Below are 27,495 nucleotides of genomic sequence, written 5' to 3'. Positions count from 1 at the left end.
CATAATAAACTACACTAGCGAATTTTACGCTGTGTAAACATACTCTAACGCCGCGTCCACACGGCAGAAATTCGGTGCGGATTTCCACTTGAATTCAACGGGATCTGCTGCGCCGTGACACATGGCACATTTAATCTTTGTGCAGAGCCGCACGGAATCCTCGTCTCGTAGATTCTGCCAGGGCCCTGCACTGTACGGGATGTCCGCATGGAGATTTTTTGTATGGACATTCCGCCATGTGAACGCGGCCTAAGGCCATATTCACAAGGCAGAATTTCTGTGCTGAATTATGCATGAAAATTCTGCATGAATTTATTTCTCATTGAAGTCAATTGGCAGCAAAATCTGCAGCAGAAAATCTGCAACAGATCTGCAGCAAAAATACGTACAGGAGCTGCTGCATATTTGACACAGCTAATTTTGCTACCCATTGAAGTTAATGGGTAGCAAAATCAGATGCATAAAATATGCAGCAAAAATATAAAGCAGATCCTGTACATGTGAATGTACCCTAAGGGCTTGTTCACACAAGCGGACTTCTTTTCAAATTCACAGCGGATCTCCCACTGCGAGTTGGAAAAAGGTCTCCATGCGCTACCCACAGCAGATTTTCACCAGCAAAATCTCTCTGTTGAAAATCCACTGCAGACCCTGTTGACTCATATGGGTTTCATGCATTTTATTACTCAAAGTGTATTTTTTAGGAAAATATTTCCATGAGGAGAAAGTCATTTGACCTATAATTACAATTGAGGAGTCTTATGAAGATTTTACATCTTTATACTGTGTTTACGCGTTGACTTTTTACTTCATTTTTGACATATATTTACTGCATTTTAGTTGTTTTTGCTATTTATTTTGCACAATTGTGGTACAATATCTACACCCCCCCCCCAAATAAATAAATAAAGCAGCAAGAAATGCAGTGTGGGAACAGAGCCCCAGGGGAGGTGTATAACTACTATATATCCTTCCTCATCCTATAGAGATAGCAGTTGGAGCTGGGTGGAATTCCGGTAGGTGATTATGATTATGTCATGTTGTAATCCACAGGAAGTCATAAACCACTGTATGACTAGTGATGGTGAATGTGTATAATATTGGCTAACAAACAACAACCCCCCCCCACCCCAAAAAAAATATATATATATAATAATAAAGAAATAATAAATTTATAAAAAAAAGCTGGAGTGCTTTAATAGACACACACAAAAATAGTAGAATGTATCCCTTTAAGGAATTTGCTAAGCACATATGACCCGAGTTGTATTCAAGGGCAACTAGGACAATCAGCTCCTACAAGATGTTACATAGGTTATGGTGACAGACAAAAGCTATTACCAACAAATCTATGCAGCATGGTGACAGCAATATAAAATATCAGTTTAAGGTCTGACAAATGACTTCCAATGAGACAAAAGAAAAATAAATTTACTTTGCGGAGAACCATTGTAGCAGGTCAGTGCTGGTATTTTGACATTGGGAAGGAGACTGATCTGAGTGACCACATGAGATAAGCATTTATACCGACACAGCGATAAAACCTGAACAATGGCAGCAAAAACAAAAATAATTATAAGGCTAGGTTTCCACTTGTTTTTTTTTTTGTTGCAAAAACGTTAATAAAAACGCCCATTCTTCCGCATGGTGTTTTTTTTTTTTTTATTTGTGAAAAAATGCTGCAGCCAGATGTTAGCTGCAAGTCAATAGGGAATTGCAAAATGCCATATCCATTTGGCATTTTTTCTTTTTGCCATTTTTTTTTATCCTTTTGGCGTTTTTCTGCAATTTTTGGCTCCTTGGCAGTTTTGTTCAAAAACGACCTCTTGTTGAGACTCAAACCGGCGTTTTTTGTCAAAATCTTGGCGTTTTCCTCCCATAGATGTCTATGGGAGTGAAAAAAATTTCAAGAAAATGCCATGTGGGTTTTAATTTGGCGTTTTTGCAGGAGGTTTTTATTTATTTTTTGGAGTGACTTTTTTTTTATAAAATTTTGTAGGGTACCATTAAAAAAATAAAAAAAAGATACAGTAGTGATGGAAAAAATTGTATTTAATGAAATGTATCTTTTTTGTAACAACATTTTTATAAATTTTTAAACAGGGATCAATTTATGCGGGCGGGCAGGAAACTAAAAATGTACCCGACAATAATAAAAATTTAGAAAGGGGCCATTTAAATGTAAAAATAATATATTTGTTATAATTAATTTTGTAAAACTTTTTATTAATAATGTATTTTAACCCCTTAACGACCACGGACGTATATTTACGTCCGTGAACGGCTCTTGATCTGTGAAGCACTAAGAATCACCCCCCTTTTCCCATTAAAAAAAAAACTGTGTAAAAAAATAAATAAAATAAACATATGTGGTATCACCGCATGCGTAAATGTCCAAACTATAAAAATATATTGTTAATTAAACTGCTTGGTCAATGGCGTATGCACAAATAAATTCAAAAGTCCAAAATAGCGTATTTTTGGTCACTTTTTATACCATTGAAAATGAATAAAAAGCGATCAAAAAGTCAGATCAAAACAAATATGGTACCGATAAAAACTTCAGATCACGGTGCAAAAAATTTGCCCTCATACGCAGAAAAATGTAAAGTTACAGGGGTCAGATGATGACAATTTTAAATGCATACATTTTCCTGCATGTAGTTATGATTTTTTTTAGAAGTATGACAAAATCAAACCTAAATAAGTAGGGTATCATTTTAATCATATGGACCTACAGAATAAAGATAAGGTGTCATTTCTACTGAAAAAAATGTACTGTGTTGAAACGGAAGCCCCCAAAACTTACAAAATGGTGTTTTTTCTTCAATTTTGTCACACAATGATTTTTTTTCCGTTTCGCCGTAGATTTTTGGGTAGAATGACTGGTGTCATTAAAAAGTAGAATTTGTGGTGCTAAAAAAAAGCCATCATATAGATTTTAAGGTGCAAAATTGAAAGAGTTATGATTTTTAAAAGGTAAGGAGGAAAAAACTAAAGTGCAAATACGGAAAAACGCTTGGTCCCTAAGGGGTTAATAACATGTTGAAGTGTGTGTGTTTTTTTAACTATTTAAACTTTTTTTCCTTAATTGTTTACATTTTTTAGGTAGTACTACTACTCCCAGCATGGAACACACTGTTCTATGATGGGAGTAGTAGTACATGTACTAATTGACAGATCGCACAGGGTGTCGCTTCTAACACCCATTGAGATCCTCCTGTATAAAGTATATATGCGGGCGGTGGCTCTTCTATGGTCCCCTGCACTGCTGTACATATACACCTATTCATATTTCCCGCAGAGAGCTGTGATTGACCAGATGGTTCCAGCCAATCACAACTCTCTGCAGGAAATATGAATAGGTGTATATATACATCAGTGCAGGGAACCATAGAAGAGCAGCCGCCCGCATCTATACATTATACAGGAGGATCACAGCGGGTGTCAGGAGTGACACCTGCTGTGATCTTGCCTCCCAACATGGAGCACACTCTGTTCCATGCTGGAAGCTGTAGTACCTGCTTTAATAGACAGATTGCAACAGGTGTCAGAAGTGACACTCGCTGTGATCTGTCTATTAATGCAGGTACTACAGTTCCCAGCATGGAGCAGACTGTGCTCCATGTTGGGAGCAGTAGTACCTGCAGTAAGGGACAGATCACAGCAAGTGTCACTCCTGACACCTGTTGCGATCGTCCTGATGTGAATTTCGGGACTCAGCTGTGCCCATGGCTACAAAGCTGGGGGAATAGCTGATGCTCAGCAGTAGATATACGTCCTATATCTATTGCCCAGCAAGAACTTACAGTGAGCCTGCAATGTATGCACCAGCCCGGCAAGGAAAGAGTTAACTTACACTGCTGGACAGTGTAGGTTTACCCTTTGGGCGGTATAACCTATATAAAGAAGACATAGAAGTCCCCTTACCTCCCTCCAGTCCCGGCTGGGTCAGTGTAGTTCCACCCCCTAGTGATGACATTATTAGTGGGTGAAGCTTAATACGGAAGCCAGGCTGGTAAGGGTTTGAGGCTCTGTTCACATTGTACGTTTTGTAAAATGTGAACAGACCCTTCTGGCAGTGTGCTCCCAGACAGGGAGACTCCAGCTGTTGCTAAACTACAACTCTCAGCATGCTGGGAGTTGTAGTATTGCGACAATTGTAGCCTCCCTGTTTGGGAAGACATTGCAATATGGGCGCTCGCCCCAGCAAACAGCGCCAAAAATGTACTAAACAATTTTTATTTATTTTTTTCTTCTCGTTTCAGATCCATGTATGTAGAGGATTACAGCGGATTCAGAGGACTACTGGGGAGGCTGGCGTGGGCCAGTAACAATGGTCCTCGCCCACCCTAGTAACGTCAGGCTGTTGCTGCTTAGTTGGTATCTGGCTGAGAATAAAAATACGGGGAACCCTATGCGTATTTTTTTAAATAAATAAATACATTTTAAAAAACACATTGGGTTCCTACTATTTTTATTCTCAGCCAGACACCAACCAAGCAGCAACAGCCTGACGTTACCACGGTGGGCGAGGACCATTGTTACTGGCCCTCCCCAGCCTACATAACACCAGCCTGTTACCGCCTAGGCCCAGGAGCGCCATTTTTGATGCTCTGGGCCTGTTGGTACCGGCTCTTCCCGGTACCCCTGTGGCGGTGGGTACCTGGGTGATAAGTGGGGGTTAGCACTAGCTGTTTTGGGGGATAATGCTAAGCCCCGGCTTAGTAATGGATTCTATCTATTAGACAGCTTCCACTACTAAGCCTGAAAATTCAATTAAAAAAAAACGACACATTGGAAAAATGATTTTATTTTAAAAAACACTCATCCACATAACCATTTTTTCCATCCAAAGTAGTCCTCCGAATCCTCCATAATCCTCTGCATACACAGATCTGAAATGAGAAGAAAAAATAAACACAAAAAATTAGTTAGGACATTTTTGGCGCTCTCAGCTGGGGAAAGTGCCCATAATGCAATGTCTTCCCAAACAGAGAGCCTACAATTGTTGCAAAACTACAACTCCCAGCATGCCTAGACAGCCTTTGGCTGTCTGGGCATGCTGGGAGTTGTGGTTTAGCAACAGCTGGAGTCTCCCTGTCTGGAAGACACTGCCAGAAGGGTCTGTTCACATTATACAAAACGTACAATGTGAACAAAGCCTCACACCCTTACCAGCCTGGCTCCCGTCTGAAGCTCCAGCTCCTAGTTATCACTAGGGGGCGGAGCTACACGGGCCTGGCGGGGACAGGGAGCGAGGGAGGTAAGGGGATCTCCTCTTCTGTATACACTATATACAACTATCTATAGATAGCTCTATATACTGTATACAGCCCAAAGGGGCTATAGTAGCAGGGAGTCCTGTCAGTCTGGTGACAGGATTCCTGGCTCCTGTATAGTATACACGGGTACACTATGCCCCCCTGTATACTATACGGCCAGGGGAGGTGAGTAGTGATGCTGTACATCATTCCTCATCTCCTTACACTCTGTGGACCGAGCGCTCAGCATCCGACCCACAGAGTGGTACCTGAAGACAGTGAGAAAACTGCCACAAGGGACAAAACTGGCTATTTCCACACACCAGGAAAAATGCCTAAAAAACTGCCAAAACGCAGGAAAAAGCTGTGGCAGTTTTTCTGGCATTTTTGGTGGCATTTTGTTAGGTGTAAAAAAAAGCAACCTAGTGGAAACCTAGCCTTATACAGTCACAAAAAGCAAAACATACATCACATTTCTTTTGTGTCAATAATTATTTTTTCTTATCACGCTGCATGTTGAGAAACGTTACCTGAAGTGACAGAGTCCAGCTGCTGACTGAATTTTCTTAATGTGTTCTGGGTTGGACATAAGTGCCCAGCTTTCTGGGAGATATTTAGAATTTTCATCACCATGGCAACCTAGATTCCACCCTAGATAGAATAGCAGGTCTCTAGGCATGCAAATAAAACTTTAGTTAGTGATGACACGTTCCGTTTCCTTTCTTAAAGTCAGTTTTGCTTCCATCTTCAAGCAGTATGGGTTTTGTGTATTGAGAAAAAACATGTACACATGTTGCCTGCATGATACCGCCATACCCTACTGATGTAAAATGTTAAATCATACTCTTATAAAATACTAAAGGAGAAATGAGGAAAAAAAGTGGAGAGAGGACAGCGCCTCGTGTGATAACGTAAAACAAAAGACCCCAGATGCAAACCCTGGCAGGGTATACTCTCACCTGGTGACCCTCTTGAGGGTTATGCGTGTCTCCCCGTTTCAAGGGGTACTGATGATATCCGTGCTGCAGCCGAGGTGCCTTGACTGGTATCCTGTGCAGGAACCCGTATGATAATGGAATGTGAAGGAAAGAAGGAGGCCCCTAGGTCCGGCGCCGCCCGGTCCACAAAGGCCCAGCGGAAGATGCAGTGAAGGCCAAAAGCAGTCCACCTTCTCCTATAGCGCCACCTCTCTCTAGTCCAGTGTAGTCACTACACTATCACTGGCGCGAGGTCTGTGCTGTATGGAACTTCCTGCCGCCTATGTACTTACGCAAATACTGTGTGTTAACATTATATGAAAATATTACTCCCATAGCAGAATACATTCAGTTTAAGGTTAAAATCCTTGGTTGTCCAGAGTGGTTAGTGGGGAAAATGGAATAGAAATTGTGGTCCAGAGTGGTGAAGGAGTTAAAGGCATACTCCGCCACTAGACATGTTATCCCCCATCTCCACCGTGGCACCCCAGTCACCCCAGTCATCCGGTGCATGGAGCGAACTATGTACTGGCTGCCACGCCCCCTTCATTAGACATGAATGGAGGGGGCATGGCATGGTATCACAATCATAGAAGCCCCAGGCTTCCGTGACCATAACACCGCAGCATCAGCACAGAGATCGCGGGGGTCCCAGCAGCCAGGCCACCTGCGATCAAACATGTTATGCCCTATCTTTTGGCTAGGGGATAACATGTATAGGGGTACCCTTTACAGTACCCCTTTAAAGAGGTTCACTAGCATTAAACTGCCTAATATCCGGCCTCTGCCGTTGAGATGGTGCTTGGGTCCTTACAGCTCATTGCTCCCTGGTGGTGCCTTAACATGCAGGAAATGGAGATGACCTGTCTCAGCCAGTAGTGATAATGGAATAGAATATTATTTTCCTTTGCTATTGCCTCTTGGCACCAATTATTTTTTTTACCCCTTAACGAAAATGGACTTAAAGCACCAGAATGTACATATATGTCCTAAGCAGCATTCTGACTTTGAAGTGAGCACATTGCAGTGGTCTGATGAGTAAAAAATGCAGTTGGTGGTCTCCTCACCTACCTCTTGCAGCTCTGGGATCTTCTTGTATAGTCTGCCAACAGAGGCAGGCTGTATAAGTAGATAACCGATTGTACTGATTAGTGCTATGTTTATTCGTAGCACTGAACAGTATTAGCAAACCAAAGATTTGGGGGCTTAAAAAATCTAAAATATATAAAAGTAGGTTTTTTTTAGGGTGAGAGGCAGATTTTTGGTCATATCCGAGAAAAATCCCAAAATGTTGCACCGTTAAAAACTACAGGCGGTGCAAATGAACCCTTATACAGCCCGTATACGGAAAAATAAGAAAGTTATAGGGGGTCAGAATTTTAATCGATTTTAAACATACTTAGGCTAGGTTCACACTACCGCTATGCTCCGTCCCGCTATGCTCTAAGGTCTGTTAGGCTCTTTTTTTATGTGCTTACAGACCCTGAATGGGTCGGAGCATGATGGGTACCAACGGGTGCCGACAGATACCATTGACTTTGCATGGGTTCCGTTAGGTGTCCGTTTTTTTGGAGCAGTATGCGGGGAAAAATATACCAGACATGCAGTAATTCCCCCCCCCTCAAACTCCTGTCATTTGATTAAAAAAAGTAAAACATTTTTTAAAAGCAATAACAAAAAAACCTGTCAATTTGGGTGTAATTTAAATTGTAATGACACACAGAATAATGATAACATTTCAGTTCTACCATAAAGTGTGCAAAAACGAAACTCTCCAAAACTTGCACAATTCAATTTCCCCATTCAATTCAATAAAATAAAAGGTGTCATTACAAAGTACAATTGGTCACACAAAAAAACAAACCTTCATAGAGGTCTGTGGGTAGAAAAATAAAGGCTCTTAGAAGGCGAGGAGGAAAAAACGAAAACGCTAAAATGAAAATTGCCTGCGTCCTTAAGGGGTTAAAACGCTTTATGTAACAGACTGTACCAATTACAGAATACATTGTGGTACAAAGAAATACAACAAAATACATTTGGATGGAGACCTGGCCATACAAGCTTATGATCAGCGAGGAATAAGAAATAGAAGAGAAGAGGTCGGGGAGGAAGAATATCAGTCGGGGTTCTCTGTAGGGCAGGTTATATGTTGTAGGAGATAAGTCTTGAATCAATGTTACTACTTTTTTTTTTTATACATTTATAGTTTTGGTAAATGAATCACAACGTGAAGTCTGTAACGGACTGTTCTAGTCTGACTGTTCTCATGTCCTACCAGTAGATGGCAGCAGAATTCCACACGGACTGAACGCTGGTTTTCACCCTGTGACCTCAAAGTTATTGTACTCTAGGAATGATCTGTGGTTATTTTTGTCAAATGTACCACTTGCTCTTTTTTATTCTAATATAAATCTAATATTAACATATTAAGTAGGTCTACGCAAAAAAAAATTATTCAAATGAACTCTTATCATATGCCTTATGTCAGTGTTTTCCAACCAGGGAGCCACCAGCTGTTGCAAATCAGGCATGCTGGGAATTGTAGTGCTGCAACAGCTGGAGGCACCCTGTTTGGGAAACACTGGCTTATGTCTTAGTAAGCCCGTTACTCTTTTTTTGTTTTTTTTTGTTTTATTGAACAGTAAAAAAAGAAATAAATAAATAAACAAGTACAAAACCTAGGGGTATACCCCCAACTAGTGTGCACAGGTATCATATACAAGAAGACAGTATCCTACGCAGGGGAACAAATGATATACAGAAGAGTGCATACAATCCGAACTGATTAAGGAAAACAACAACTAACAATGGTACATAATGAAACGGTTGGTCCTAACTAGGACATGCTAGGGGAGAAAGTGGGCCAGTAAGGTATCTCTAGTAGCTCGGAAAGCAGGTCCTGTGTATAGAGTAGTTGTAGAAGAGCACCAAATCCCCCAAACCTCAAGCTTCCCAGGACATCCCCTGTGCTTAAAAGCCAATTGCTCAAAGGGGATCACTGCATTGTCCAGTTGTCTTCAAGCTGAGAGAGTAAGGCGTCTTTCACTCTACAAAATTACTCCGTTTTAAAGATCCGTAAGAAAGTTCTATCTGAAAATCAGCTGTAAAACGGCAATTACAAAATCCTTGCTTTGTGAAGGAAGATAGTAACGGGAGAAATAGTGCATGCACTATTTCTCCCGTTACTATCTTCCGTCACAAAATCACGGCCGTTATTAATAACGGGCTATAACGGGTTAAAACGGCTATTAGAAAAATTACATAGACTATAACGGCCGTATAGGATTTTGTAACTGCCGTTTTACAGCCGATATTCAGACGAAACTTCGTACGGATCTTTAAAACGGAGTAATTTTGTAGTGTGAAAGGGGTCTTAATGGACAGGGATCCAGCCACTTCAAAGCTACGGTTGTCTGTGCCAGAAATAGTGTTTCCCTCAGTAATATTCTGGTGTGGTGAGGCCACGTCTCTTCAGATAGAACCCCAGAGAGGCAAGGTAATGTTCCATCGGCACTGGCATAGACAGTTAAAAATGCTACGAACTAGGACACGTATGGGCAGCTTCACATGAGGTGCGTGAGTAGAGATAAGAGCTCTGGGCCCCTCAGAGATCACAGTCCCACGCTGGGGAAATTGGGGGACATGTATCATTATTTGTGTATGGTAGAAGCATTTTACCCCTTTTCACGAATACTAAATTAGGTGCAGAAGCGCTAAATTTATCAATCAAGCGCAATGAGCTTCATAAATTGCGGGTAAATATAATAATCTCCTAAATCCACTCTTTGGAAAATAGAATCAATGATTTAGAGCATCTTGCTACGTTAAGTCCAAGATGGCTTATATTGGCGCAAAAAAAACAGCTCTTGCGGCAAAAAAAGTACGCAGTTAATAAATCCATGTGTACTATAGATGTCACTCCAAGGTACCCTGATTCAGCCACATCTGGAGGACATGCTCTACCAAAACGTGCGCCAGAAAAATGCGCAAAAAAAAGGGCTTGCGCAAAATTTTGCGCAAAAAAATACACACAAAACAGGGGTAAAATCTTTGATACATGTCCCCCCATTGAGTGTATTGTCGGAGTACACAGCCCGTAAAGTGGTGACATTACGATCTCTCCAAAATTGGGGATCTAAATCTGAGGTGCGTTGTGGGAAATTGCTAATATCTCCCATAAGGGAATATCAGACATAATGTTATTGTAGGCATGAAAGGATCTGACTGCTCTCCATATCTGAAGGGCCAGATGATGAGTCGGGAAAACCTGTTCATCTTAAGAAATCATTAATGTGTGAAAGGAAACAAGTACTTTAGGCAAATATTGCAAACAAGGGCAGAGTATACAAACTTCATCCAGATGCTAAAATAAAAAAAAAGATGGTGGTCAGCTCTCTATTAGTCTCAATACATATTCAGTCGGGTCATAACAATGGGGGGTATTTATCAATTTTGCCTGTTGAAAGTTTCTTTTTACCCTTTTTTTTTCACTTTGGTTTTCGTGGACATGCACCAAATTTATCATTTGGTGCAAGTTGTTAGTAATTTTGGCTCAAATGTTGAAATCAGCTGTTCACAGCGCCTTTTACACAGAACTTACCGCCACAGAGGACGCGTATTTTACCCTGTAGAGCCGCCATTTCGGAGTCCCTCCTGCAGTATATCAGCAAGCGACATGAGTTATTTTCTTTCTTGGGGTTTATAGCCTTCATGTGAAATGGATTTTATTTTCAACTTGGGTAGTTTTTTTTTTGGTTACTTTAGTGCAGTGGTCTTCAACCTGCGGACCTCCAGATGTTGCAAAACTACAATTCCCAGCATACCCGGACAGCCGTTGGCTGTCCGGGCATGCTGGGAGTTGTAGTTTTGAAACATCTGGAGGTCCGCAGGTTGGAGACCACTGCTTTAGCGCTTACCTTTCCTGAACCTGTGTAGCCATGTCCAATGCTGGCTCAACGGAGGGTGAAGGTTCATCAGAGACAACTATGTTGCAGGATAGTATTGAGCAGCCCTGGAGACGTCGCTGCTTTCACAAAAATTTTTTTTTAAATGTACGCCTTTACATTTTCTGACATTGCTAAGTGTGTTTTCCAGGTGCAAAATTTCTTGGCGGTGATTTGCACCAAAAAAAACCCTAAAGGCGCAAAATTGCGCCAAAAATTGATTGCCGCAATTTATGAATTACTGACTAAAGTTAAAATCACACACAGGACCATGTGATTTTGATAAAGTTGTAAAAATGACAGTGGAGTAGCTGCGCCAAACTTTGGCGCAAAAAGACACTGCGCCAAAGTTACGTAAAAAAAAACACATAAATCCTTTGATAAATACCCCCCATTGTCTTTAGGTGCAACACAGACAACATGAAACAGAGGGGGACGGGATAAGATGTCAGATCGCCGGGGTCCCGCTGCTGGGGACCCCGGGGTTCGCCGCTGCGGCACCCCGCAATCATTACTGCACAGAGCGAGTTTGCTCTGTGCGTAATGACGGGCGATACAGGGGCCGGAGCAGCGTGACGTCATGGCTCCGCCCCTCATGACATCACGGCCCGTCTCCTTAATGCAAGTCAATGGCAGGGGGCGTGATGACTGCCACGCCCCCTCCCATAGACTTGTATTGACGGGGGCGGGCCGTGACGTCACGAGGGGGCGAAACGGTGACGTAACGATGCTCCGGCCCCTGTATTGCCCGTCAATACGTGCAGAGCGATCTCACTCTGCGCAGTAATGATAGCGGGGTGCTGCAGCGGCGATCCCAGGGGTCCCCAGCAGCGGGACCCCGGCGATCTGACATCTTATCCCCTATCCTTTGGATAGGGGTTAAGATGTCTAGGGGCGGAGTACCCCTTTAAAGATCCATTCATCCATATGCTGCCCTGGTTGGATTTGGATTTGGTTTAGCAGTTGTGCTACCTATCTGCTCCTAGTTTTTGCTCATATGAGGAAGTACAATGTTCTATTGTTATCCTTGGCTTCCTATTTTAATTTGGAATGAAATAAGCCAATGTATTATTCCATTACTATGTATGTCCTATGTGCTTTATATTTATCAGATCTACTTTCTCTTTGTAGAAACCACAGAGTTGGGCAGCAAGAAAGAGTTGAAGTCCATGCCGTTCATCACGTACCTCTCAGGTTTGCTGACAGCACAGATGTTGTCTGATGACCAGCTCATCATGGGAGTGGAAATCCACTGTGAAGAGAAGGGACGTTGTCCATCCAGCTGCCATTTGTGCCGGAGAGCAGGCAAGGAACAAGTCAGTCCCATCCCAGTTCTCCTGGAAATTAACCGCATCACTCCCTTGTATAACCTAATTCAGGATAATGCTACACGGGAGGTAAATATCTTACCCTTCAAGATCTATATTTTTATTCTTAGGGTAGGGTCACACATGCCTTTTTTGCTGCATAATTGCTGCTGAGTATTTTGCTACCCACTAACTTCAATGGGTAGGAAAATGCAAAGCAGCAAATACGCAGCAAAATACAGCAGGTGTGACCCTACCCTCAAAGCAAACCTGTTGTATCACAGAAAACATGAAGCTTATATATCTTTCTGACTATATCATGCAGTCGCTTTTCATGTCTTTTTATGTGTCTAGTTTCTGTATTTCACAATAACTACAAACCCCAGGGCCGAAGCCCAGGAGTCACTAACTCCCCTCTTAATAAGTCCCCTAAAATATAACTTTTATTAGTGTGATAAAATATTCCCACTCAATTGGTTAAAAATAAATGTCAGAGTGTTGCTTGAACAGTGAAAAATATCCAGTGGGGGACCCCCTGTCTGATAATGTAACTGTTTTAGCGGCGCTGCAGCCTGCCGCAATGGCAACACTATGACGTGCAACTTAAAATATAAGCACAGCCACCCCCGACATGTTTCGCTGTTGAGACAGCGTTATCAAGAGGTTATGTGGCTACCTCTTGATAACGCTCAATTTATTTTTAACCAATTGAGTGGGAATATTTTATCACACTAATAAAAGTTATATTTTAGGGGACTTATTAAGAGGGGAGTGAGTGACTCCTGGGCTTCGGCCCTGGGGTTTGTAGTTATTGTGTCTTAGGACCCCTCATTCCCCCGTTTGGGGTGTTTTCATAAGGGGTTAAAGTAAAAAATCTTCATCCTTCCAGTACTTATTAGCGTCTGTATACTACAGAGGAAATTATTTTCTTTTTGGATTTCATTTCTGTCACGACCTCAGTGCTCTCTGCTGACGCCTCTGTCCATTTCAGGAACAGTCCAGAGCAGGAGAAAATCCCCATAGCAAACATATGCTGCTCCGGACAGTTCCTAAAATGGAAAGAGGTGTCAGCAGAGAGCACTGTGGTCATGACAGTAAGAAAATCCAAAAAGAAAATAATTTCTTCTGTAACATACAGATGAAAATAAGTACTGGAAGGATTAAGATTTTTGAATAGAAGTAATTTACAAATCTGTTTAACTTTCTGGCACCAGTTGATTTAAAAAAAATATATATTTTTTTAAAGTTTTCCACCGGAGTACCCCTTTAGTGTGACATGTTTGTACTATGTTTGTACTATGTTTGGTGACATGTTTGTACTATGCCCCTCAGCACTTGTGACTCCTGCTCTTTAACTTTATGCAGTCTACATATCATTGCTGTGGTCTGCTACTTTGTGGTTGACTTACTGTGGTTCCTAAATCCTTTAAACTTTTTGTAATACCACCAGAGCTGATGGTGGAAGTTCTTGAAAGGAAGAAACTTGGCTTGTTGCAACAGTGGTGTCCTATGTCCTTTTACAGTACCGTGCTAGAATTCAATGAGCTCTTTAAAAGTCCTATTCTATCACACAATATTTGTAAAGGCAACTGCAATGGTAGGGGCTGGGTTTTATACACCTATAGCAATGGGACTGAATGAACCATCCAAATTCAGTGATTGAGATTGAGAGTTGTGTCCCAATAGTTTTGTCCATATAGTATATGTGCTATGTCACTTATACCATACCCTTGTTTTGGTAGCATAGACAATGGTCCTCATTTACTAAGAGTGTTGGGATTTTACTAGTGGGAAATGTTTCCGACATGCGTGGTTCCACTCTATTTACTATGGGGATTCACAGATTTACAAGTCAGGCAAGTTTTCTGGTGGAAGCTTTTTCTTGGTGAAAATTTCCAGTCATTTATTCACAGGATTTTCTGTGAATTCAATGGTAAATTAATTAAAAGGAAAATTGAGGCTCTGGATCTTGAATACTGGATAGACATTTATGAATTAATTGTGTCAAATATGTAATGTGCTCCGTGACGCACAGGGCCCTGGTGGGTCAGCGGGGACGCAAAATACAATTTAATAAATTATAAAATGACATAGATAGCATAGAATACATTATAATATAAAAATATATAATAAAATACAATCAATATAAAAGCCACACGTCTGTGGATATTCCAGCCTGTAAGAATAAAATAGTGGTGCACGTGTCTTTTGAATAGAAACGAATCTGTAAAGTGCAAAATTGTACTGTTCAATGCGCTGTTTGTAGAATGAGTGGTATCCGTTGGCAACAATGTAACAATTATTGCATGGTAACAATGTAGCAATGTCTGGTATGCTAGCAGTGTTTATGAGCAAACAGCAGCAATGTTAAGTATACTCGCAGTACTGAAGAGCTGAAGGATAGATCGCTGCTTAGAGACTCGGCCGTCTCATATGGATAGCGGTGATAGTGGGCTTCAATGATGGGGACTGCAGCGCTTCAATGAGCCTGAATTTCTCCTAATCGCGTAGAATGCGCGGAATGTTCAAATTCACGGTCCTCTTATATGTGGCATATGCTGATAGAGACTCAGCCGTCTCAGAAGTTATAGCAATAATGAAAGATCCAGTTTTTTTTGAGGCTGTAAAGGAAATCCCCGATGTGGTTTAGAGAGTATGTGGCATTGCGCATAGGTACCTGGGGCTTAGCGAATGCCATATAAGCGCAATAGCTGTATTCCAATATAGAGGCTGGATATATTTGGCGTTAGTAGCTGAGCTGGACACGTTTCAAGTCCTCCATAGGACTTTTCTTCAGCAGCTTTAACCTGTTAAGGACCCAGGGCGTACCTGTACACCCTGAGTCCGCTCCCGATCTATAATGCGTCATAGCAGGTCAGGCCCGGCCTCTTACAATGGGGCCCGTTGAGCAGTCAAGCAGCAGAATCATCGATCAATGGTTTCTTATGAGAAACCAGTGATCAATGTGAAAGATCAGTGTGTGCAGTGTTATAGGTCCCTATGTGAGCTATAACACTGCAAAAAAAAAGGGAATAAAGATCATTTAACCCCTCCCCTATTAAAAGTTTGAATCACCCCCCTTTTCCCATAAGAAAACCCAGTGTAAATAAAAATAAACATATGTGGTATTGCCGCGTGCGAAAATGTCCGAATTATAAAAATATGTCATTAATTAAACCGCACGGTCAATGGCGTGCACGCAAAAAAATTCCAAAGTCCAAAATAGTGCATTTTTGGTCACTTTTTATATCATGAAAAAATGAATAAAAAGCGATCAATAAGACCTATCAATGCAAAAATGGTACCCTTAAAAACTTCAGATCATGGCGCAAAAAATGAGCCCCATACCGCCCCATACCCGGAAAAATAAAAAAGTTATAGGGGTCAGAAGATGACAATTTTAAACGTATAAATTTTCCTGCATGTAGTTATGATTTTTTCCAGAAGTACGACAAAATCAAACCTACATAGGTAGGGTATCATTTTAACCGTATGGACCAACAGAATAAAAAGAAGGTGTCATTTTTACTGAAAAATGTACTGTGCAGAAACGGAAGCCCCCAAAAGTTACTAAATATATTTTTTTTCAATTTTGTCTCCCATTGATTTTTTTCCGTTTAGCCGTAGATTTTTGCGTAAAATGACTGATGTCATTACAAAGTAGAATTGGTGGCGCAAAAAATAAGCCATCATATGGATTTTTAGGTGAAAGATTGAAAGAGTTATGATTTTTTAAAGGTAAGGTGGAAAAAACGAAAATGCAAAAACGGAAAAACCCCGGGTCCTTAAGGGGTTAAGAGGATGGTAAATTAGTCGGGTTGTGAAACCACGTCCCTTTTTCGGGTTTGCCGGGAATAAAGGTATGTTTTATGCGCAATGCACCAAAAATGTGGCACATTGCACCCCTAATTGTGTCTGCGACAGATTTTTTGGCGCATTGCACAACCAGAGAAAAGCAGTTGGTATTACAATAGTAAATCAGGGCCAATATGTGCCAACTGATGGCTCTATGCCAGTTAATCTTTGTACATGGACTGGGGGTAATTTATAAAAGAAAACTGACAGCAGCGTTACCTGCAGTAACCTGCTGGCACTGCTTGATCACAGGGGTGTTTAGTGTGTTTGTGCATTCCGCTAATGCTAAGATATAGGTCAACATAGTCATAGGTAAATGAGGTCCTTTGGTCCATCAGGGGGACTCTGTTGCCCCTTGTGCACTTGCATTCCTGCTTTGTGGTCCCCATAAATATTTTTATCCCCACCCTCCCCCCATCAGATCTCCAGCTATGCAAGACCAGAGCATCCCTGTGCATGCGCCATTTCTACACTGCACCTGGAAGCGGTGAGCGCATCAGCTTCAGAAAAGCTGCCATCTTTCACAAAGTAAGTAGCTTCTGTGGTCTTCACTAAAAAGTTTTCTCCTTTATTTGACCTAAAATTCTCCTAATGCTGTCTAACATACCAAAAGCTTTTTACTGTGTGATAGATGGCCTCTCTTCTTAAGCCGATGTCCTTGCCACTTCCAGGTGTAATGCGGTGCCAGCAGGTTAGGGGGGGTGATGCTGCTTTGACATTTCATCTGCCAGTTCTAATACACTGATGTGTTGGAGAGAGGCTTCTTTCACACTGCCGTTATGACACGGCATTGTGAGGCCCGTCAGAGGAGCCGGGGAGAATAGCGGGAGAAAAAATATTGCTTGCGTCGTCTTTTTCTTCCTCTATTCCAGTCAAAAAACAATGGCACCCGACGGACCCCATAATAGTAAATGGGAGCCGTCGGCACCCGTTGTTGCCCGTTGTGCCCCGTCGCGAGAATGGCCGTTAAAAACACACACAAAAAGACAGCTTTAACAGCTGTTCTTGATGGGTCAAAATGGCAGTGTGAAAGATGCACACCTCCTAATAAATTTGGCGCATATTTGATTGCCATATAGGCTGTCATTTGTCATCTATGTTTCGGTGGCCTTTAAACTTGGGTAACTGTATATAGTTAATTTAATCTGATGATTTTATTTTAAATCCAGGTGTGTTTACTGTTTTATTATTAGCTATTTGCAATGCTTTCAATGTGTAGACATTGATGTGGCTGCTGATGTAAATACACTTCCCATATGAAACGAATGAACATATTCTGAGTGTGTATACTTTGGATAAGGAATGTTGCTTTTAAATTACAGTTGAAATTTTCATTTTTGAGTTTTAGAGCCAGTATCTATATTTATATAGAACACTGTAAGCAATGTAGTTGGAGTGTAAACTAAACTCACATCAGCTGTTCCCCAGTTCATAAAACAGTGTACAGTTGGCAAGCTACCTTGTTTGATATCCGCTAACTAAACTTACGGCCCAGCTGCCTTTTAGTGATTTATGTAATAGTAAATGATTGCAATGTTGTGCATAAATATTACAAATGGCATATAAAAGCATGCCGGTTAAATATTTCATGTACTACAAATGAAATGTTAATGACATGAATATTAATTTAATGTGGATACGCTTTTTAAATAGTTTATTCTAATGCACTTATGGCTTGATTAGCTGTCTTATTGGATTCCTTTAAGGCACATTTGGAACTAGTCAAAGGAAAGTGAAGGTGGAAAAAAATCAAAAATCAAATATTATCTTTATTGTTAGTTTAACCTCTTCACACCATGTGTCATACTAGTATAATATTTCTGGGTTGCTCCTATGTAACAGGGTTTTGGGGGTGTCCACCTTTGTCTCTGGGGTCCCTTTCCTTTGTTAACTCTCTACGCTTTGCAGGCTGATTTTGGTAGCTGGGGTATATATCTGCGGCTGTGCCTCCAACCAGTGGAGTATCTGGGGTACTGATGTGTGGTCCTGATGAGAACATCTTAAACACAACCTAACTTGAGCCTAACTTTATATTGCATGAAAAAAAAAGTTACAACTGTGCATAACATAACACAGTATTAAATGGTATAACACAGAGTCAGATAAGGCAATGTGGATATAGATTTCCTTTGCCCACCCACATGTACACCTGTGGCCCACCCTGATCTTCACCCTAACGGCTGTGAGTGCACATAGAAGAGATGGGGCCAATACAAAGTCCTGCTCCGCAGCATCTCTTGGAGTACACTGAGCTCTTAGACTGTCCCCAACCATACTTCAAGACCTTTAATCTATGTATGGAAACAGGGTTCCCTGTTGTGGGACAGGGAAGAAGGGCTTCAGGCTTACCCTTACCCCATAGTAATCAGGTCAGTTCAACTGCAGTTTTTTTTTACTGCTCATATTGGCTGTAGTGGAATCAATTCTGATCTCTCCAACTCAACTTGGGGCAGATTCTTGTAACCTATTTCCTGCATGTCCTTACAGCATGCTTTCCCTTGCTGGACTGCTAAAAAAAAACTGTGTAATCTCCCAAAATGGCTGCTATTGTTAGTGTAGTTTGCCATCTACTGAGCACTTCAGGTAATAATCCCAGGAGTTTCACCTATGAACCTCCATAATACTGTATTACAGCTTAGCAAGGTGAGAATTATTGAACTATCAGCCAACTCTGATGGCTGGGATTAGAGCCAACGGCAGTCTTGGCTGTTAAAACCCTTAGATTCCTCAGTCAATAGTGACTGTGGCATCTAAGTGGTCTTACAGAAGGAGCAGGGAATCAACACAATCATAGTAAGCCATGGGTTTGCCATGGCAGCCAGAGGTAACACAAAACTTCTTATCTGCCATGTTCATCAGCCTATTAGGCACTAAGTGTATAGGACCTAATACACTGCCTGAATTTGTAGCTCTGATTAGCATAATACATTGCAATACAAATGTATTGCAATAAATTATACAGGTAACCAGAGGAGTGCTTATTTAAGTCCCATATGATTATAAAATTAAAATAGAATACTAGAGACTTTACAGGAAAAGAATCCTTTCAATTAAACAGTGCCAGCATTGCTGTTTCTTGTTTATTTTCCTCTCAGCAAAAGTTATTGAATAAATAGTGTCTACCCTAAAGTGGCACAATTGAAGACTACAATGGTCTCACTAAAATATGCGCTCAGAGAGCACTGCTGATGGTTAAACAAAAATGGTGCTTGGATGTGGCCATACTAAAACAAATTATTTTAAAAGTGTTTTTCTTATACAAAAGTAGTAAAACAAAAAAAAAGATATAAATATGGAATTTGTTTTACTACTGTCTAACCTGACTAACCTGTCATCAGATTTTACCATATATATATAATAATGGCAAAATCTTTTTCACTATCCCCGGGGGACCTTGTTGCGCACAGTGATGGTGAGGATATATAGTTTAAAAGTCTCCCTTGACGACCTTGTAAGTATTCCCATGGGCAGGGAGCTATCCTCTCCTAGTCTTGCTGCTCCAGCTGTAATAAAGTCCCCTCAGCGTGATTGATATCCCTCGTCACTGCTCTGCTCCCTGCGCAGATGGAGAAAAGGGTGACAAGGGCATGTCGATCACCATGAAGGGGCATGATTTGGAGCAGCAGACAGTACTAGGTAAGTATAGCTCTCCATCCAGGGGACTACTTTTAAGGGTGGCGGGGGATGCTTTTTAACTATATAGCATTTATAAATAGATTTTCTAAATCTGGAGAGCATTTAAACTAATGTCTTTCTTTTTTCAGGTTCTGAAAAATGCTTTCATGAGCTTATATTGGTGTTCTGGAAAAGGAGAAGTCATTGAAGATTGGTGTCGATGTGATCTCACTGCTTTTGATGAGAATGGACTACCCAACTGCAGCCCCCTTCCACCACCTGTGTAAGTTATTTTTCTAAATTTTATGAACTGTAACAAGCCCCTGTGATAAGGCAACAGAAAGGGTTACTTAATGCCTGATACATGGTCACAAATTTTCCATTGTGTTATAGCGCCCATGACAATATAAATATGACTTTGATCAAGTTTTGGGAACATCTATGTGACATTTGTGGAGCTTTAGTTATTAAATACCTTGTGTTCGGCTTTATCAAAGACCATTCAATTACCGGCATTCTTTGGCCATATCCAGTCATCGCTTGTGTTTTATGGACAGTGGCCCATTACATAGCTGTCTTGGCATTACCAAAAGTGTATCAAAGGGGGCACATCCACATGGCATGTTATGTCCTTTTCCTCTGGGTACTCCCATGTCCTGACAAAGTTTTAAAACATGTACACATTGGTGCTCTTTTTGCAGGTTTCGTCTGTCTCCCAACATGGAACCCTCTAGCACCGTGGTTGCCCTTGAATGGCTAGATGTCCAAGCTGCTATAGGAACCAAAGTTTCAGATTACATTCTCCATCATAAGAAAGTAGATGAATACACTGACACAGAGTTATACACAGGTAAGATGAATACCACCAGGTCAAATCACTGCCATTTCAATTTTTTTTTCCGTATAAACGCATACAACAAAAAGTCAGTTGATGAAAAAAAAAATGTGTTTTCCACGGTAGTAAAACCTTTAAGGGATATTCCAACATAAACACTTTTCACCTATCTACCGGGTAGGGAGTAAGTGTGAGATTGTAGAGGGTACAACCACCAGGACCCTGCAATCTCGAGAGGAAAGTAGATATGTTTTTCTTAATTTTCCATGTCACCATTAATATATATATATATATATATATATATATATATATATATATATATATATATATATATATATATAAACTAAAATATTCTCGTTGTCTTGCTGGTTACACATTTATCATAAAGATGAAGACCGCACATGATGCAAATGCCCACAGCACTCTTAAAGTCGTTATTAGCATTATTTTTTCTATGTTTTAGTTGTAGAAAAATACAATATAGTTAAACAATAAACACAATATAGAAACTGCTTAGTGTCAGTATATACTTTAAGGAGTCTTAAAAGCATGAAAAATTGTATTTAGAGTGAATCTGACACCTTGTTTACTCACACTTAACCCAATATACATGGTCATAGTGCGGGTGAACCTGATTAAAAAGCGGTATAACTTACCCAGTGTTCTGTTCAGGAGATCCAGGCTGTATACATGCACCATTGCTAATCCCTCCTGTACAGTGAAGGGGGAGCCAATATACGGAACTTCCCTACCTTCGTCCTCTTTTGCTCTCATATACCCACCCTCCTCATAAATATTCATAGACCCTTTGTTTTTGTGAGTGCAGACAGAGGCAGGGAAGCTTTATATTCTGACTCCCGCCTCCATTTCGCAGGAGGGATTAGCAATGGTGCATGTATACAGCCTGGATCTCCAGGACCGAATGCTGGGTAAGTTATACCGCTTTTTAATCAGGTTCACCCGCACTATGACCCTGTATATTGGGTTAAGTTTGAGTAAACAAGGTGTCAGATTCACTCTTAATACTATTTTTCATGCTTTTAAGACTCCTTATTCCCCTGTTTATGTTGCTCACACTGCATGCAAGCATGACACTTGCCCTCACATCTCATGAGCGAATTCCTCCCTCACTCCTTAGAGCTGACATCTGGCTGCTCTCTTCACTGAGGCTCTGTGACACTCCCCTGGTTCACACAGCAGGCTGAAAAGCCAGGAGCATGCACAAAGCCCTGCTTGTCCCGCCCACACTTCCTGTATTTTGTCTCTGTATAGAGACACACTGCAAAATAGCTGCAAGGACAAGACAGAGTTCTGGACAGTGGAGGGACCTCTAGTGGTAAGAAGTATGGAACATTCCTTCACCTATAAATATACACATTTTTAACCAATGTATATTACAAATATACATATAATGTTATTATCTACATTATATTAAAATCTAAATTGGACAAATCATTTTATTTATTGGCTGCAAACTAGGGAAGCGCATGTGGGACAGCAGAGCTGATAAGTGTGATTCACATTACACAGTGCAACACATGATAGTCCCTTTCCATATACCCCATTGCATGTAGATATTAAAAAGGAGGTACTATTATTGGCAATGTGGCAGTGGCAAGCAGCTGATCAGTGTGGCAGTGTTTGTCAGGGTTTTTTGGCCAGTTTTCTTCTTCCAAAAACAGCGCCACTGCTATCCACAGGATATATGCAATATTGGAGGTCAGTGCTAAATGTTGTTGGGCTGCAATACCAGACACAACCAGAGGGCAGGTGTGGAACCATTTCTGGAAATGAGCAGGCATGCTATGCTTTTATTTTACACAATTATCACAACTTCTTTAAGATCTTCTGAACACCATTGTTATGAGTTAGTATCTTGAGGGAAGGATGGGAGGAAACGGTTTTAGAAAGATATTCTCTCTAGGTTAAAGAGAGATGATAAGGGAATGCCATAACCTATATGCGGACCTTGAAATATGTCTTTCTAGACTGATGCTTTAATGTTAGGTAAAGCTATGGAGGAATAAACGCTTGTTATACTGTTATTCGCTCTCATCGTAGCTGCATGGCTGTGATAAAATCCTTATTATCCTATCCCAAGAGGACATTTTGCATTACAAAAAAAAAAAGTGTAAATAGGTACCTGGCATGGACACTTGGTTATTCACTTTCCTATCTTGTCCTGATATGTTAAATTGGGGAATACATCTGGTTTATGTCCAGTTTTGTGGTTAACTTAGGTTTCCACCAGTCCACTCAACGGGCTTGTATTTTCTTTTAGGTTAACTTATCACTTGGATAGTCTATAATGGAAACAGTCCATAAAACTAATAAGCGTAACTGTGGTGTGAAACTATTTAGCATCAGGCTGATTCTCTCCCCAGATGTTAACTGTGTAACTTTATTTAGAGCATCTGTAAGAGATTCCTGTTAACTGTACGGCTACCTAATGCAATATACATATAACATATTTGGTCTAATGGCATGTAAAAGAGAAACTGGATTTAAATTTTTTTTTTTTTTATAAAGGATGCATAAGCTGGACCTCATAGTAATTTTCAGGCAACATGTATCTCTATATACTATACTATATACATGTAGGAGGCGTAGATAAACTGGTGTAATGGGTCTTTTCCACTAGGTGACCTGACATTTCTCTGTGTCTATTGGTGTGGGAGCACGAGAATCAATCCAATCCAAGTCAGTGTTTCCCAAGCGTGGTCCTCAAGTCCCCCAACACATCATGTTTTTAGGATTTTCTTAGTCTTTCACAGGTCAGTGCATCAAGCATCCCCACAATTATATCACATGTGAAAGACTAGGGAAATCCTGAAAACATGACCTGTTGGGAGAACTTGAGGAACTCACTTGCCAAACACTGCCCTAAGTGAAACAACCCAAACCCCCTCCCCAGCATATTTGGCTACATGATCTCACTCCTGGTCAGCTACAAGGCCCAGGGTAATTGTAATATAATACAATCTAATTAAGTTTCCTGAATGTTTAGAAAATGGATGAATTTAAATGAATGAATTAGTGAATTATCTAAACAGGGCATCTGTTCCAGATTTTCAGATTTTTTTCTGGTAAATTATGTAAACTCTGATACACCCTGAAAAACTCCAACCCCTGACGAAGCTCAGTAGAAGTGAAACGTGCGTCGGGGTCTGCACACACCTTTATAAGGGTTATGAACATGGCAGATATTGGGACTGCCATTTTCTTACCATATCTCCTGTTTTTGGTCATTCTTTGACTATTTTTTGCACTGTGCTTTATTGCTGCTGCTCAGTGGCATTGCCATGGGGGATCAGAAGGTACGGACCGCACCAGGTGACACCACCAAGTGGGAAGTAATCCCGCAATACTGTCACCCCCAGCAACGCTTCACTGTTTCTGTGTCTGCAGAGGCAGTACACTAAAATGGTAGAGCTGTCAGCTTGTGCTCCATCATTTACTCTCACACGCTGCGAGCACTCCTTGCTTGCAGCGTGTGAGCCGTAGGGACACGTTTGTGGTAGTATTATATTTAGAGAGCGCAGTGTGTGAAAGTATTATTTGCAGAGGATGCAGTGTGTGGTAGTATTATATTCAGGAGGCATAGTGTGGGGTAGTATTATATTCAGAGGGTACACTGTGTGGCAGTATTATATTAATTACTGTTTTCATATAGAGGATCAGAATCCGCTGACATAGTGAGGAGCCATCTGGGTGTCAAGTTGTGTAGAGAGAAGATTTAGCTGGAACAAGTCCCGGCGGTATGTACCATCTGAATTAGATAAGGAAAGACTATAGAGAAGATGTCACCTGTAGTCACTGATATCATTCTGTATTCTCCTCACTATGTCCCATCACAGCTGTAGTCACTTGTAAGTTCTGCAGTAATAATGGGTGAAAATACATCTCCCAGCATAACCTTACCACTGTTTAGGTCATACGGGGAGCTGTAGTTTTAAATAGTAAAAATATCTTTAGCGCTTTCCCATTATGTGGCAATTGGTATATTTGATTACTATACTGGAAATCATTTTTCACTCCACTGGCATCCTTCACAACAGGCAAAAAAAATTACTTGGGGATTGGGTGTATGGGGTGACACAATTTTTTACCACACCGGGTGACACCAGCCCTAGCAACATCAATGCTACTGCTGCTTTTAATGTCTGCACCGGGATACGTTTGTTCTTTGTTGTTTAGCCTTCTGATGTCATATTGCTTCATTATGTAAACAAGCTGTTATTTCTCCTTCCTTGCAATGTGTGTGTCTTGTGGGAAGTTTTGGTGCCTTTGTTGTCTTCTTCTTTGATTTATTTGTTTTTTTATTTCATGATTCTTTTGATACATATTCATTTTGTTGCAGTGTTTCTGTATGGAGTATGTTTAAGTGTTTTTCACTATGCAGGTTTATTTGCTCCTTTATGTGTATGTGATGCCTTTTGTGTATTTCAGTGATAAAAATCTGGTAGGTGTAGAATAGATTATTTCCATCCAATGGAATGAAAAGTCTTGGACAGCATGGTGACTTATTCTTTGGCATCAGTGCATCATGGTATTATGGTCATGGCTTTGAACCAGACAATGTGCAATATCTGCAAGGAGCTTATATGTTCTCCATTTGCTTGCTTTGTTAGGTCACTTGGCTGCCCATTAAATTGGCACTTGTGTTTGTGTCTGTCATAGGGAATTTAGGCTGAGTCTCCTTTAGACAGCTGAGTATGTTGGCTCTATATAAATAATGGGGAATAAATAATACTAAAGTCTTAAAGGTGTTTGCTCCTTGTGCTTTCAATAAGTGAAAAACTAAAGATTAAAGTGGTTATCCAGGAAAAAAACTTTTTTTTATATATCAACTGGCTCCAGAAAGTTAAACAGATTTGTAAATTACTTCTATTAAAAAATCTTAATCCTTTCAGTACTTATGAGCGTCTGAAGTTTAGGTTGTTCTTTTCTGTCTAAGTAATCTCTGATGACACGTGTCTCGGGAACCGCCCAGTTTAGAAGAGGTTTGCTATGGTAATTTGCTTCTAAACTGGGCGTTTCCCGAGACACGTTTCATCAGAGATTACTTAGACAGAAAAGAACAACCTTAACTTCAGAAGCTCATAAGTACTGAAAGGATTAATATTTTTTAATAGAAGTAATTTACAAATCTGTTTAACTTTCTGGAACCAGTTGATATATAAAAAAAAAGTTTTTTCCTGGAATACCCCTTTAAGAATGAAATCCAAGCCTTTGCACAATATGAGGCTATGTAGAAGCAAACAAAGTACCTGCAGCACACAAAGTCCCATTCACTTGAATAGAACAACTGTGCAGTACCTTGCACCATAGCTACTAATAGTGCAAGTACCAACACTTGTAAACATTGTAGGGTCTGCAGCACCTATTCTTGTGCCAGGGCCCTTTAAAACAGATATATGGTGGCTGAGTCAAACTGCTGCTCCTCTAAATAGAAAATAGAAATATGTGTTACTATCTCTGCACCCTTATATTTTAATTCCCTTTAAGCTATATAAGTCGTATAATACCCTTTCTTTTATTTAGTTTTCTTTTATTATTACAGTCCCATTTTTGCAACTGTTTTGCGGCTTAGTGTCCCGGAGTAGGTTTATTGACTTGAACTTAACATTATAGATACCTTTCCTGCTATGAGTTTGGATCAGTAAGACCGTGTTTGTGTGGAGACAGCTGGTCATAGAGTGTTACATATGCTCTCTTTGGATTTAAACAAAAGGCATAACCCAAAATATAGAACTGCATAACATTCACATAAAGCAGCTCGAGCTGTGCAACAATATATTTTATTTAAATAACCTTTATCTATCATTACCTAAAGCCACAATACTTCCATGGCTGTGCACGAGAAATTGTGGCTCGTCCTTTTAGTAGCGCATTTCAATCCCTAATGTTCACGTCTAACAGTTAACCCTGTGGCCAAGAGAGGGGGCTCCTGCATCAGATATTCTGTCACACAAAACTAATACTTTTGTTCCTTGCCATCTGATCTCTATTCCACAGTTTATGTGTTTCCAGAGCAGCTGAGATATTAGCCATGGAGAGAAGAGGAGGCACCTGGAAAGGGTAGAAAAGCTGCATGCATAGCGGCAAGGTGTAAAGAATGTGAAGCAACAATACCATGCATAAAGAGAAACGCTTCATCCACAGGGGGACACGATTCAATGACCTAATGATTAAGACATTTCATCTGTAGGTTTGAAGGTTCGGAATGGTTGGTATTGTTACATGCTGCCTATTTGATTCTATCGTAAATGAATAATACCCGCAGCAATTCAGCACAGCCATTCCTCAATTCATACCGCCTTTGCCTTTTTATATTACCTTAAACAGAGAGACCAGGACCTCCCCAGTGAGATAGAGCGGTAGGGAGGGGGTCATGTTACACACAGAATTGCTGACTAGCTTTCCTTCATAGCTTCTCAGGCCAGGCACAGTCTGAGGGGACTCATTCCATCCCTGTTTTAAAAAGCAAACATAGCGCTGGGGGTTTTACTAAAGGAGAAAGTCACTTAAGGACACCAAGTGAAACCAGAGCCAGAGAGAATTAGTAGCAAAAGGGGGGGAAGGGGTCCTTCAATAATGGCCAAACAGGTCTGATGCCGAGCATACATACAGCCCTCTGTGAACTGTTATTAGCGCTGATCAGTATGCAGACGGCACAAATCTATTTATTTCAGCACA

General features: G+C 40.7%; 1 protein-coding gene across 5 annotated transcripts in view; it reads left to right on the top strand.

Moving 5' to 3' along the window:
* Positions 1–27,495, top strand: part of ASTN2 (astrotactin 2) — a 759,531-nt gene that overhangs the window by 643,617 nt on the left and 88,419 nt on the right. For all 5 annotated transcript variants that reach the window (XR_008847822.1, XM_056539747.1, XM_056539746.1 and 2 more), the window contains 3 exons: positions 12,316–12,581; positions 20,111–20,244; positions 20,663–20,811. Coding sequence is in view for 4 of the 5 variants with exons in the window: in XM_056539747.1 (XP_056395722.1) it covers positions 12,316–12,581; positions 20,111–20,244; positions 20,663–20,811 (549 nt within the window). In the remaining variant the exon portion in view is untranslated. The remainder of the gene's footprint in view (positions 1–12,315; positions 12,582–20,110; positions 20,245–20,662; positions 20,812–27,495) is intronic.

The sequence above is a fragment of the Hyla sarda genome, chromosome 9, assembly GCF_029499605.1.
Source record: "Hyla sarda isolate aHylSar1 chromosome 9, aHylSar1.hap1, whole genome shotgun sequence".
Classification (NCBI taxonomy): Eukaryota; Metazoa; Chordata; class Amphibia; order Anura; family Hylidae; genus Hyla; species Hyla sarda.
Note: the sequence above shows the minus strand (reverse complement) of the source record. Positions and strands in the feature narration are given on the sequence as shown.